We start from the raw sequence: 13,226 nt of genomic DNA, 5'->3' as shown, positions 1-13,226 counted from the left end.
ATGCTGGAGGTGGCAGGTTCAAACCCAGCCCCGGCCAAAAACTGCAAAAAAAAAAAAAAAAAAAAAAAGCACAATACTTCTGGCCAGGTGTAGTAGCTCATGCCAGTAATCCTAGCACTCTGGGAGGCCAACGCAGGTGGACAGCCTGTGTTCACAGGTTCAAAATCAGTATGAGCAAGAGAGAGACCCCGTCTCTACTAAAAATAGAAAAACTATACAGGTGTTGTGGCAGGCACCTGTAGTCCCAGCTACTCAGGAAGGTGAGGCAGGAGGATAGCTTGAATCCAGGAATTTGGGGTTGTTGTGAGCTGTGACACCACAGCACTCTACTCAGGGCAACAGAGTGAGACTCTGTCTCAAAAACAAACAAAAAAAAAGCACAATACTTCGATCACCTACCATGCTTGTGGATAAATGCAAGTCCTTGTAATATCTGATACATGATATTCCTTATAGCAGACTCAGGAAACAACTTATTTCTGTAAGGAGCAGAAGAAAACAAAGTTTGTTTATATATGAAAATGAATCCCATGTTTTCACGTTCTTTTGGATATGCGGTTATATAGTAAGAAATTAAGAAAACATTCATTCATATGCTAATGTTTGGCTAGATCTTTTGATAATAAATACCAAAGAAAAACAATCATTTTTCCATAAAAGGGAGCTATCTTAAAAACATCAAATATATTCAGTTACATTATGAAGAAGAAAAGATTAAACATTTTATAGCAGACAAAACACAATTTCCTCCAACATAGTATATAAAAATCTAAACATCTACTCTCTATATGATAGAAACTAAAACTTCTACAAATCTTAGTGAGGAAAATTTGAGGTCTCCCAGACGAAGGCTTTATGTGATGCAATAGCTAACATCTCCCCTCTGGCTGGACAAACGGTGACACTCCTGTTACTGACAGACAATACAGGTGATACTTGTTTGCTCAAATCACTCAGAGGGATGTTGTGAATGGTGTTCATTTTGCCACAAAGAAAATGTGCCCGAGAAGCTGTATGTATTTTGTTCACTTTTAAAGTCCAAAATTACCATAGTGGGTAAGTTGCCTATTAGTCTCCTAATCCTAGTATGCAAATACCTGAGTGCTATAGCGAGAGAGGAATTGAAATTAACCTAGAACTTTTCAACGGAGGTCTCAAAATAAATGAAGCTGTATACACCTCTGACTTGTAGTTGTTCTGCTTATATGTCCTCGTGGGAATGAAAAACTGCAACGTCTGTTAAATCCTTGAGCTTCCTTGATGAATAACCCCTTTAAAACATAAAAACAGCTGCACTGAGCATAGCTTCCCTGAAGCTATCACAGAACCTCCAGAGTAGGAATGTGGGTGGGGCCCCTCACTACCAACCGGCAGCTTTCCACATTAAAGCCCAGCAGCATGAATGTTAAATGGTGGAGGAAGAATCAGGAGATTGCAATAAACAAAAGCAGAAAAGAAAATACATCCACTCTGCAATATTGATTTCTAAGGTCGTGTGATAACCAAACTGTACCTTTCTTTAATGAGCTGGTAAAGATTTTCCTTCATGTACTCAAAGATAAAATATAGATGATCATTTTCCCTGATAACTTCTTTTAATTTGACTACATTGGCATGGTTGAGCTTCTTTAAAGACTAAAAGACAAGAAAGAAAAACAAACAAAAAGAAATTAGAGAAAATCTGTTGTTAAAAAGGAAAGTAATACTATGTATACTTAGGAAGAGATACCTAATTTTAGAACCGCAGAAATGCTGTTATATTTTATTGACAATTTAATAAACAGTATTTCACTGAAATCGATAGTAACTGCACCTAGAAAAACTATTTCAATGAATTGAGCAGAAAGTAAATATTTGACCAATAACCAGGCTACCCCAGCAGCAGGCAATGCACCAGGGCTATTTTAGGCCCACTCTCTTCAGATAGTAGAATTCAGGCTATGGAAGGGACCAGAGGGGAGCCAAAAAATGCTGAGGTTTTGCTTTTTCTAGCAAAAATGCAGCTGCTTTGGGCTGAGATTACTAGCTAATGGTCTTCAGGCACTTTGAATAGAAATTTGTTCACCAAAATTGAAGCTGATGGCTGAATTCTTTCAACTTTCTTCTGACCACGTGTATCCCTGAGAGGTAGAGCATGCCTTCGGGTGTAAGTTTTAATTAGAACGTGAACAGAAGGAGGAGATACCTTATTGGAAAGAACCTGAAGTGAGGTAAGAGGAAATCCCTTTACTTCCAAGAAGAAAGGCAAAAAAGTCATGCAGTGGCTGAGGAGCAAAATGGCTCAGAAAATGGTGCACAGACTTTTTTGATCATGCAGCTTCACACACAGGCAGTTTTCCCTTCTTGGGACATGTGAGTATATGGGAGTCCAACCACGGGCACACTTTTTTTTTTTTTTTGCAGTTTTTGGCCGGGGCTGGGTTTGAACCCACCACCTCCGGCATATGGGGCTGGTGCCTTACTCCTTTGAGCCACAGGCACTGCCCCGGGCACACTTTTTTATTTGCATCCATAGATCTGCCAATGGTGACAAAATATACTTCTGCGTCAGTGGGCAGCAGCAGTCTAGTGCCCGTACTACAGCCAGAGACACCCAGCTGCTGGCTTGCTCACCGGACAACCAGAATCTGCTTCAAGGAAGCCTCCAAGTGCCACTTTGGCCAATGAGATGAACCCTTAAATTCAAAAAGTCTCGTCCTCATAACAGAAGTGACTGTGAAAGCCCTCTTTATCTTTGAGTTTCATTAAAAAGAAAATCCTTTTTATAAAACAAACAGTAGAATTTTTGAAGATGAAAGCATTAAAACGAATATCCCAATCTAGACAGACACTCAGTAATCGGGTAGCCAGGGGATCAGAGCTGAGGACAGTGCAACATGACCAAGTTACCCTGAGCGGCTGGTGGAGAGAGGATGGGCGGTGAATGAAAACAAAACAAGATTCTTCTGGAGCCTCCACCCCAAAGACAAGTTCCTGCCAAGATACTTCTTTGGCAGGGAATCCTAAGCTGTTGTGGCCAGATCATTCTAGAATGACCCAACCAGGCTGATTACTTCTTTTACTTGAGTTGGATTTCTGGTTCTCTGTGAGTAACAAATGTACACATTGCTTAACTTGTAAGAATTTACTAAATGCTCAGGACTGCAGTCACCTTTATCTGCCTATTTCCTGAAAATGTTGCACAAGCAACACCTATGATAACCAGTGAGGAGCCTTGGGGCAAATTCATTCAGAGGAAAATGAAGTCAGTTTTAAAACTCTTCTAGAAGAGAATTCTAGGAAAGGAGTGAGGTGCCTTTACCTCTTACCTGAAGTGTGTTTTAAGCATGAACGACCCACTCAAGTCTAAGAGCGGCTCACAGCTCTTGTTTCTTGAGGCTTATGAGTGTGTTAAAGTCTAGATTCGTTTACTATGAAAGAGTTAATTTTGTGTGGGGGACTTCAAAGGATGCACTTTATGGAGATATATTTTCCAGAAAGAAGAAATCCTATTTTGGCTCAGGAAAGGTTTTTAAAAGAGAGAAGGAGAGTCAGGTCAGTTCCAGCAGAGCAGAGGAGCAGAAGCAGCGAATTAAACCTGGTCATGATCCACACTTGGATGAAGCTTCCAGTGGGATCTCACCAGTTAGCTTCCAGTGGGATCTCACCAGTTCTGCCCTCCTGGGGACTGATCAACTGTTCCTGAACTATTAAAACTACATGTACTGGGCCTGAAGGAGAGCCCGGGGCATGAGACACAGTGCCTGCTCTTAAGCAGCAAACAACCTAATTGGGAAGAGAGGGCCTGGACACAAAATATCTGTAACAGAATAAGGAAGATCATGAGTGTCAAAGGGACATGGACGGCCAGAGATGTTTTAGGAGTTTATCAGCAAACTCTGGGTGCTCAGTGATAGTATCATGGAGATATGACTTAAAGAGGAACACTGTGACAAGCTCAGTGGCAGGGAGCGGGCATGCCAGGAGGGAGGCCCATTACAGGCAAGGTGTGGAAACAGAGCGGAGGAGGAGAACTGTCCCAGGTAAGTTCTGGCTGGAGATTTTAATTTGCTCCAGGGAGCAAACTGTCTGGATGCCAGACAGACACCTATTGAGTTCTGGCAAATCTGGTAGCTTCAGGAGAGCTGCAGAAGGCGATGCCTACTGTTATTAGGCTGAAAAGCAAATGGTGTGAGGGTAAGTGGCCTGACGGGAGAAGTTTGGAAGGTATGATCAGGAGAGGAAAGACGTGGAGGCTCCAGGGGAGAGAGGAAAGAGACTTTTGGGTTAGAGAGAATGGTGGCACATTTATAGACTGAAGAAAAGGAGCCAGTAGGGAGGAGAATATAAGGGAAGGAAAGGGAAACTGTTGGAGCAAGGATCTAAAGACGTGGGAAGTTAAGATGGTTTTTGTTTATTTGTTTATTTGCTTTGAGACAGAACCTCAAGCTATTGCCCTGGGTAGGGCTGTGATGTCACAGCTCACAGCAACCTCCAACTCCTGGGCTCAAGCGATTGTCTTGCCTCTGCCTCCCGAGTAGCTGGGACTACAGGTGCCCGCCACAACGCCCAGCTATTTTTTGGTTGTAGTTGTCATTGTTTGGCAGGCCAGGCCAGATTCCAACCCTCCAGCTTTTGTGTATATGGCTGACACCTTAGCCGCCTGAGCTACAGGAAGTTAAGACGGTTTTTAAAGAAAAACGAAAAACAAAAAAGCAGAGGAACGGAGTAGCCAGGCTACTGGCAGTCTACGACCTCAGCTTGGGGTCTAGAACACCAGGGCACCCTACAAGATGATGTCAGCAGGTCCCATGCCCCTGTGATATCACAGGAGCAAGGACTCCCCTCCCTGCAACTGGCCATCAGGCAGGCACAGTCTCCCTGAAGTCCACAGGCTCTCAGAGGTGGCATGGGGATGCACAGACAGGCGGCAACAGGCAGCAGAGATGAAGAAGGGCAATGGCGTCACGAGCACCACAGCACAGGGTCTCAGCCAGCAGGACATAGGCGATGGGGACAAGGGTCCTTCAGTGACCTTCCTTTGCCTTCCCCTCTGAGTCGGCAGGCAGAAAAGAAGGGCCTTAGCAAGGAGGAAGGAGAAAGGGCCCTTGGCAAGGTTCCTCCCTTCTTCCTCCTTCCCTCCCTGGTATTCGGTGGCTGGCTGCGGCCCAGTGCTCGGAGGTCTGTGTGACGGTCAGCATGGGCTGGGGGATCCTGGTTGACAGGAGACGTGGCATCTGTGCAAGGAAGGAAGAAGAGTGGTATGTCTGGTGCCTATGACCTAGAGGAGCGGTTTCTTCAACTATCTCGCTGAGGTAGCCCCTTCATTCCTAAGATAAGAGACGCCTAGGGTTTTTCTAAACTGCATGTGTGAGCAATCTCTTTTCCTTTAGAACTAATACAACTAGGCGTACAGAAAAGTAAAGGTTTATCATCTGAGCCAAGGATACTTCTCAGAACTTGATGACACAGAAAAAATGTGCTTGGATCATCCTTTGTTCATCTCTAATGTTTTTGGATTTCCCAGAACTTTAATTCTCTAGGCCAGAGATGGGTAAATTATGACCCGTGAGTGAGATCCAGCCCACCACCTATTTCTGTGTTGTCCACAAGCTAAGAATAGTTTTTTTTCATGGTTTTTTTTTTTTTTTGGTTTTTGGCCGGGGCTGGGTTTGAACCCGCCACCTCCGGCATATGGGACCGGCGCCCTACACCTTGAGCCATAGGCGCCGCCCAAGCTAAGAATAGTTTTATACAGATAACAAATGCTATCAGTTTGATAATAGGGAAAATAAACGTTGAATCCCAATTAAGTTAGGTGTTATGTCCCCTGCACCCCAAAAAGGAATGTCATTGTTTTCATCGGAAAACCTGCAATATAAAAATTGTACTCTATTGGGTGGCACCTGTGGCTCAAGGAGTAGGGCGCCGGTCCCATATGCCGGAGGTGGTGGGTTCAAACCCAGCCCTGGCCAAAAACCACACACACACACACACACACACACAAAATTGTACTCGATTATTATTATTGTTGTTATATTTTGGAAATAAAGATTTTGTGATAATGTGTTTTCATTCTTGTTATGTATCTACATAATATCTTCAATGTGACCTTTGGCCTCAGAAGCATCAAAGATTTACTACCTGGCCTTTTACATAAAAAGCTTGCTGATCCGTGCCCTAGACTGGTAATTCCTCTTTCGTATTATAAGACCCCCATGGGGAAAAAGGAAGTGTTTCGGAATTTCATCAGGTGTCTCAAACAGGGCTGGGCAAGAGGACCAAGAGTGGACGAAGCCCTACCCCAGTGTCTAAGTTAGAGAATTATGCCGTAAGCTCAAAATAGTCAATCTACTCTGCTGGAGACAAGAGGAGTATTGAAAGAGAATCAAGAAAAATGGGATAAGGAGGAAAGGAAGGGAATAGTGAACCTAGTTGGGAGGCTGGTAAAAGTGAAGATATGTGCCCTACAAATGCTTGATATAGCTGTACCTTCATCAGGGAATTCCCTCAGAAAATAGAGTGCAAATTATTACAGCAAGAAAGAGAAATAGGGCTCAGCGCCCGTAGCACAGTGGTTACGGTGCTAGCCACGTGCACTGAGGGTGGCGGGTTCGAACCCAACCTACGCCAGCTAAAACAACAATGACAACTGCAACAAAGAAATAGCCAGGCATTGCAGCGGGTGCCTGTAGTCCCAGCTACTTGGGAGGCCGAGGCAAGAGAATCGCTTAAGCCCGAGAGTTTGAGGTTGCTGTGAGCTGTGATGCCATGGCCCTCTACCCAGGGTACCAGCTTGAGACTCTTTCTCAAAAAAAAAAAAAAAAAAGAAAAAAGTAACAGTAATAAGTGCTCCTATTTTATCTAGAAAAAAACACTCAACAGATTTTTCCTTTATATTAATAATCAGGACAATCACCTTCAGAGGCAACAATTCACTAAATCAATACATTCAACTAATTTATATCAAAATATATTGATATAAGAGATCCATTAAAGATGAAAGTTAATAACGTACATTCACTACAACATTAACATAGTAATTGTCTGTTTTTGGCTATTAGCTGCATAATGTTATTGCCTGATCCCTTTTTTAGCATTAGTGAAAAATTCAAATGAAATGACTATATCAACTATAAATCTAAGCATGCACAAAGCTATTTTAATCAGCCATACATTATATTAATCAGCCATACATTAATTAACACACTATTCCCTGGTGTATTAATAAATACCTTAACCTCCCGGAGATTCATGCATTCCTCCCAGGAATAAAACTTTCTTTTCATTCTAAAAGAGAAGAAAGAAACAAATAGCACACTTACTCTCAGAAATAGGCTAAACTTTAGTTTTAGAAAATATTTTCATTCTGAAGTTAATGAGCAGTGCTTAAAGTTGCTTTCAATTTCTTTCTATCAAATATTATACTAGCCCAAATGGCATTTATGTTCAAACCTGGCAGTGCAATCAATTCTGAGTCACAAAGCTTCCCAGCAGTGGAGTAGTCCAATATGAAGAGGCCTGGACGGCTGCCTTGCTCTACCACTAACTAGCTAACCTTGCCCTGGGCGAGGGAAATCCTCAGGCTTATTTTTTCTAGACCACAGCTGTCCAGTAGAACTTTCTGTATTGGTGGAAATGTTCTGTGCTGTCCAGTATGGTAGATACATGGCATCTGAACACTTGGCACATGGCTAGGGCAACATAAAAACTAAATTTTGGTTAAATTAAAATGCCATGTACAGTTACTTGCTACTAATCTAGACATAGAGTTCTAGACCCTCCAAGCGTCAGAAGTTGGCAAACTACAGCCCATGGGCCAAATCTATCTTAACATCTGTTTTGGTATAGATCATGAACTAAGAATGGTGTTTACATCTTTAAATGGTTGGGGCCAGCAAATTAAACTAAGAATATTTCATGATACGTGCAAATCATATGAAATTCAAATTTCAGTTTCCACCCATGAAGTTTTATTGGAATGTGACCACACTCATTCTGTATGGCCTATAGCTGCTTTCAAACTGCAACAGCAGAACTGGGTTGTTGTGACAGACATCATATGGCTTACAAAGCCTAAAATATTTACTGCCTGGCCTTGTATAGAGAAAGTTTGCCTACCCCTGGTCTAGAGCCTGAGGAGAAAGAAATAAAACCCTATTAGTTAACCAGAAATCCAAGTGGTAAGGTGCTATTTTCCAATGCCTTTCCATCACACTGTGTTATCTGAGCCTTACAGAAGCCTGTGAAACAGACGAGACAGGCAAGGGAACAGAGAGAGGGGCGAACTCTGCCAGGGTCTCGCCACTGGCTCATGGGCAAACTTTCACCTCTCCAGCTCACTCTGACACTCTTCTCCTTATCACATTCCTTTATTCATGCCCCCAATAGTATTTAGCCCCCCCCGTGGTACAGCGGGCACTCTGTCAGGCACCAGAGATACCGTGATGAGAAAGACAGCCCTCATGGAACCGACATTGTAGAAGGCAGGCAGACAGTAATGTTAGGTACTAAGTACCACGAAGGGAAAAGGAAAAAGTGAACCTCAGAAGGAGCTGATCTAGTTAGTCTGGGCTCTCAGGGAATGCTGCTCTAATGAAGACGTATTTCCACCGAGACCTGAGGATGAGTAGAACTGAGCGAAGAAGGAAATACGTGGGAAGGTTTAGCCAGAAAGTGAGTCTCAGAAGCTGAAAGGCCAGAGTGCCCAGAGCAAAGGAGGGTTGGAGGCAGTGACGGGAAACAAGGCTGAAAACAAACAGGGCCAATGATGCAGTAATTTGTACGTCACATTAAAAACTGGGGTCTTGGCTTGGCATCCATAGCACAGTGGTTATGGTGCCGGCCACATATACCAAGGCTGGTGGGTTCAAACCTGGTCCCTGACAGCTAAACTACAATGAGAACTGCAACAACAACAAAAAAATAGCTGGACGTTGTGGCGGGTGCCTGTAGTCCCAGCTACTTGGGAGGCTGAGGCAAGAGAATCACTTAAGCCCAAGAGTTGGAAGTTACTGTGAGATATGCTGCCATGGCACTCTACCAAGGGTGACATAGTGAGCCTCTGTCTCAAACAAAACAAAAAAAAAAAAGACATTGGGGTCTTGACCCTAAAACTGACAGGGAGACATTGTAAGCTTTTTTAGTTTGAATTTCCCCAAAAGCCGGGCCTGAGGCAAGGACTTGGGTGTAGGTAGTTTATTTGGGAGTTGATTCCAGGAAGCTAGGCAAAGAGCAGGGAACTGGGAAGGGAGAGGTAGGGACCCCAATGAAGGACACATGACTGAGCTGATACCAGGGCAGGCAGCTGGCTCAGGCCTGTTGAAGACCTTTTAAGGAACTGCGTAGAACATGCCTTGGTGGACAGTCCCACGTGCAGGTGGGATGCTGGTGGTGGGCACTGAACTATATGCTAGAGCCACATCAAGTCAGGGGCCACAGGAGGTGTGGTGGGGCAGGTGGACACAAAGAACATCTGGCACAAATGGCTTTTAGATAATGAGATTTGCATGTTTAAAATAATCCCTTCAGTCTGGTATGAGCGGAGGAAAGAAGAGAAGCCAGGAGCCCTAGAGAGGACCTACTTGTCACAATAGTGAATGAAAATGGTTGAACAGGAGGTTGGAGTGGGAATATGAAGAGTAGATGGACCAGATAGATATTTAATAGCATTGACAGGATTGGGTGACCGAAGGTGGACCATAAGGGAGCACTCCTGAGTTTCGAGGGCTTGGTAGTACCATGTATCAAGATAGGGAATAATGAGGGAGAAATGAGTTTGGGGCACGAGCAGGAGAATATGCTGATGGGAGTTTAATTTTGGACATAGTGAGTTCGAAATGTCTGCAGGGCATCCAAATGGAGGTGGGCGTGGCATACTCTAACTTGGTCCCCAAAGACTCCCACCTCCTGCTATTCCTAGAAGATTCTTCCATTGCCTTTTTGACTACCATGAATGTAAAGCAAATTGCCACCTTGTGAGATACTCTTTAGGAGAGATCCACATGGAAAACAGTGGAGGGCTACTTCCTACCAACAGCCAGCAGTTCAAAAACCCACAGATGTTAAATGCTGCCCACAACCATGTGAGCTTAGAAAAGGATTTTTTCCCAGTTTAACCTTCAGATGAGACCCCAGCCCAGCCAACCTCAACTACAGCCTCATGAGAAACCTGAAGTGGAGAACTCAGCTAAGCTATGCCCAGACTCCTGATCACAGAAACTGTGACATAATAAATATGCATTGTTTTAAACCACTACGTCTTGGGATAGATCATTATGCAACAACAAATAACTAATTCAGCAGGTCTGGACTCAAGTCCCCAAAAGCAAGGAAGGCACAGGGAACAAGACAGGAGTCACTGGACTATCACATGTGTAAATGGGCCCATTAAGTCACTTACTTAGTGTTTCAAATTCTTCTCCTATAAAATGGTGATTATTTACCTGCTTATTATTACCTCACAACACAGGGTGGCCATAAAGTTCATGTGCAATTTAAAATAGTTGTCTAGGCTCGGCACCCATAGCACAGTGGTTACAGCGCCAGCCACATACACAGAGGCTGGTGAGAATTTGCCTGCTAAACGACAATGACAACTGCAACAAAAAATAGCCAGATATTGTGATGGGCGCCTGTAGTCCCAGCTAGTTGGGAGGCTGAGGCAAGAGAATGTCTTAAGCCCAAGAGTTTGAGGTTGCTGTGAGCTGCAAAGCCATGGCATTCTACCAAGGGTGACATAGTGAGACTCTGTCTCAAATAAATAAATAAATATTACAAAATAAATTAGTTGTCTAACTATTACGAGAAAACACTTTGGAAAGGTACCAGTACTATGTGCAAAGTAGTAAGTCTAAAGTGGAAATGTTTTTAAGACCTCTACCATGAGTGCTACAGCGTCAACAGCCAGCTAACCCAACCATAGAAATCATTACCTAAGATTCGTCTCCATGTCTCCTGTCCACTTCCCTTTAGAAGTGTTTCAAAGACGAGGTGGCAAGGATAGAGCTAAAACTATCTTGACAACGTTGCTGAGGATGAATTCATGAGAGTAAAGGATAAAACTTACTTTTTAATAGCGATCAGTTCCCCGGACTCAATGCTCCTTCCCAGCAGGACGGAACCATAGGTCCCATCCCCGAGCTGCTTGATCGTTGTGTACCTATTCATGGTGTCCCCGCTCAGGATGGACCCTCATCTCACTGCCGAGGTGGCTCAGTCCTGCAGTGGTAGCAGGCCTCCCCAGAGTGTAACCAGATTTTTCGATGGCAGCACCAGCACAAGGTATTCAACAGGACGTGACTATCTCCCAAATACATATTTTCAAAGATCAGTCTTCTGCCTGTAGAGAAAAAGAGAGAGACAAGAATGCTAATATATATTTTGAGTTTATATATTTTTAAACCAGCTCCTAGCCCACCACCTGTTCTTGCAAATAAAATTTTAGAACACAGTCATACCCACGCACCTGTATATTGTCTGATGCTATAACAGCAGAGCAGTTGGGACAATGCATGGCCTGCCAAGTCTAAAGGACAGCAGGTCCTGGAATAATGCTATTTCACTATGTTGTTTCATTATAATGTTGATGAGAAAAACAACAAAATCAACTTTGGCTGGGGCTACTGTCCGTGTGGAGTTTGCGTGTTCTCCCCATGTCTGTGAGTACTCTGGTTTCCTCCCATTTCCCAAAGCTGTACACATTCAACCCCCTGGTGTGTCTATGTGGTCCCAGTCTGAGCAACTGTGGGTGTGAATGTGCCCTGTGATGGAATGGCACCCTGTCTAAGGGTGCGTCCCACCTGGTGCCCTGAGCTGCCAGGACAGATTCTGGCTACCTCCAACCCTGAACTGGAATCAGTGGCTAAATAATTATCTTGCTTGATTTTGTTAATCATATGTATTCCAATATTTAATATTAGATGTGTTTTGGTCTTTATTTAGAAGTTTTGTGGGTTTTTCCCCCCTATGATCAGAAATATGCTCTAGGGCGTTAAGTCTTATTTGTATCAATTAGCCTACAGTCAAATTGGTTTTGCTACACATCATTTTGCTTAAAGTTGCAGTTTCCAAAAACCCATCAATGATGTTAAGCAAGGACTTACTAAATTTGTCCATCCCTGGTCTAAGCCGATCTTTTCCAATTGTTTCATAAAACTAGAAATGAGTGAGTGAGTTTGTCACTGACTCAGAAATGAAGCAGTTCAAATTTAAGGCTTTTCTGCTGACTAACCATTCTGGGCAAACTCTGCAAAATAACTGTGGTTGATGAAAATTGCTGTGTTATGAAAATTCCTGCTACATAAACTGTTCTCTGTGCACTTCAATTACAATTAACAGTATAAACATACAAAAGCCAAGAAATGCTAAAAATTAAAGTTCTCCTGATGGAGCACTTATGGGTTCCATGAGCTATCCATGGCCAAGCACCAACAGTATTATTTTTACTATTAGACAGTCCAAAGCTAAACAAAGAATTCAAGGCCTACATGTAGGGTATGCCCCTTTTAAAGTCATTCTGTTGTGTGTTCTTCTCAATAATAAGTCATTGATTTTTCATTTACATAATGGAGAGTTGTTCAGTCTGCCTATAATAAGGAAATTGCATAATTACTTAAATGATTACAATGCCCAGAGGAGTGTCCAACCTGCAGCCATGGGCTGCACGTGGATTATGTGAGGACTGTTATGCTGATCTGTGGTGCTGGACATCAGACATTGTGAAAATTATGCACAGACCTTTTTTTTGCTCATCAGTTTTCTTGTTTGTATGTTCAACGTGTGGCCCAAGGCAACTCTTTTTCTTCCAACATGCAGCAGAGAAGAAAAAAGGTTGGACACCCATACTTGGTAAACGTTAATAAAAATGTAAATGCTTAAATATGAATAAAGGTGTATTTTCTCAAACTATGAATCTAAAGAATCCAAAGACCAGAAAATAATGACTGGAAGCACATAACATCCTGCATCTAAATTCAGTCAAGGCAGCTTCTCGTCCAGGGCAATCCCAGTCAATACAATGCAAAAGGAAAGGGGAAAATAAGAAATTCCCCATTAGGCAAATATCACGGTAACATTTGTTACAGGCAAGGTTCGCTGATGGATGCAAAAATTAGGGGATGAAAGTTTACAGAGAAAAAAGACATTTGGATAATCTCAAAGTGTCTCAAAGATATTTACTAATTTCAAAGGAAAAATGGTAACTTCACAGGGAGAAATCCTTCACAGCAGAAACCTCCTCATACCTT

General features: G+C 43.0%; 1 protein-coding gene and 1 long non-coding RNA gene across 3 annotated transcripts in view; both read right to left on the bottom strand.

The window, feature by feature from the left end:
* Positions 1 to 13,226, bottom strand: part of CILK1 (ciliogenesis associated kinase 1) — an 89,442-nt gene that overhangs the window by 48,074 nt on the left and 28,142 nt on the right. Inside the window, exons 2-5 of one of the 2 annotated variants that reach the window (XM_053600902.1) lie at positions 11,048 to 11,320; positions 7,215 to 7,269; positions 1,514 to 1,635; positions 400 to 479 (exon numbers count right to left, since the gene is read on the bottom strand). In XM_053600902.1, the coding sequence (XP_053456877.1) occupies positions 400 to 479; positions 1,514 to 1,635; positions 7,215 to 7,269; positions 11,048 to 11,148 (358 nt within the window). In that variant the 5' untranslated portion in view covers positions 11,149 to 11,320. Of the gene's footprint in view, positions 1 to 399; positions 480 to 1,513; positions 1,636 to 7,214; positions 7,270 to 11,047; positions 11,321 to 13,226 lie in introns of those variants that run through there. The other variant, XM_053600903.1, reaches the window with a different exon arrangement.
* On the bottom strand, positions 11,178 to 11,297 carry LOC128593138 (uncharacterized). The gene has a single exon (XR_008382266.1). It is a non-coding gene; the product is annotated as an uncharacterized LOC128593138 (long non-coding RNA).

The sequence above is a fragment of the Nycticebus coucang genome, chromosome 9, assembly GCF_027406575.1.
Source record: "Nycticebus coucang isolate mNycCou1 chromosome 9, mNycCou1.pri, whole genome shotgun sequence".
In the NCBI taxonomy this organism is placed as follows: domain Eukaryota; kingdom Metazoa; phylum Chordata; class Mammalia; order Primates; family Lorisidae; genus Nycticebus; species Nycticebus coucang.
This window is presented reverse-complemented; position numbering and strand designations above follow the sequence as displayed.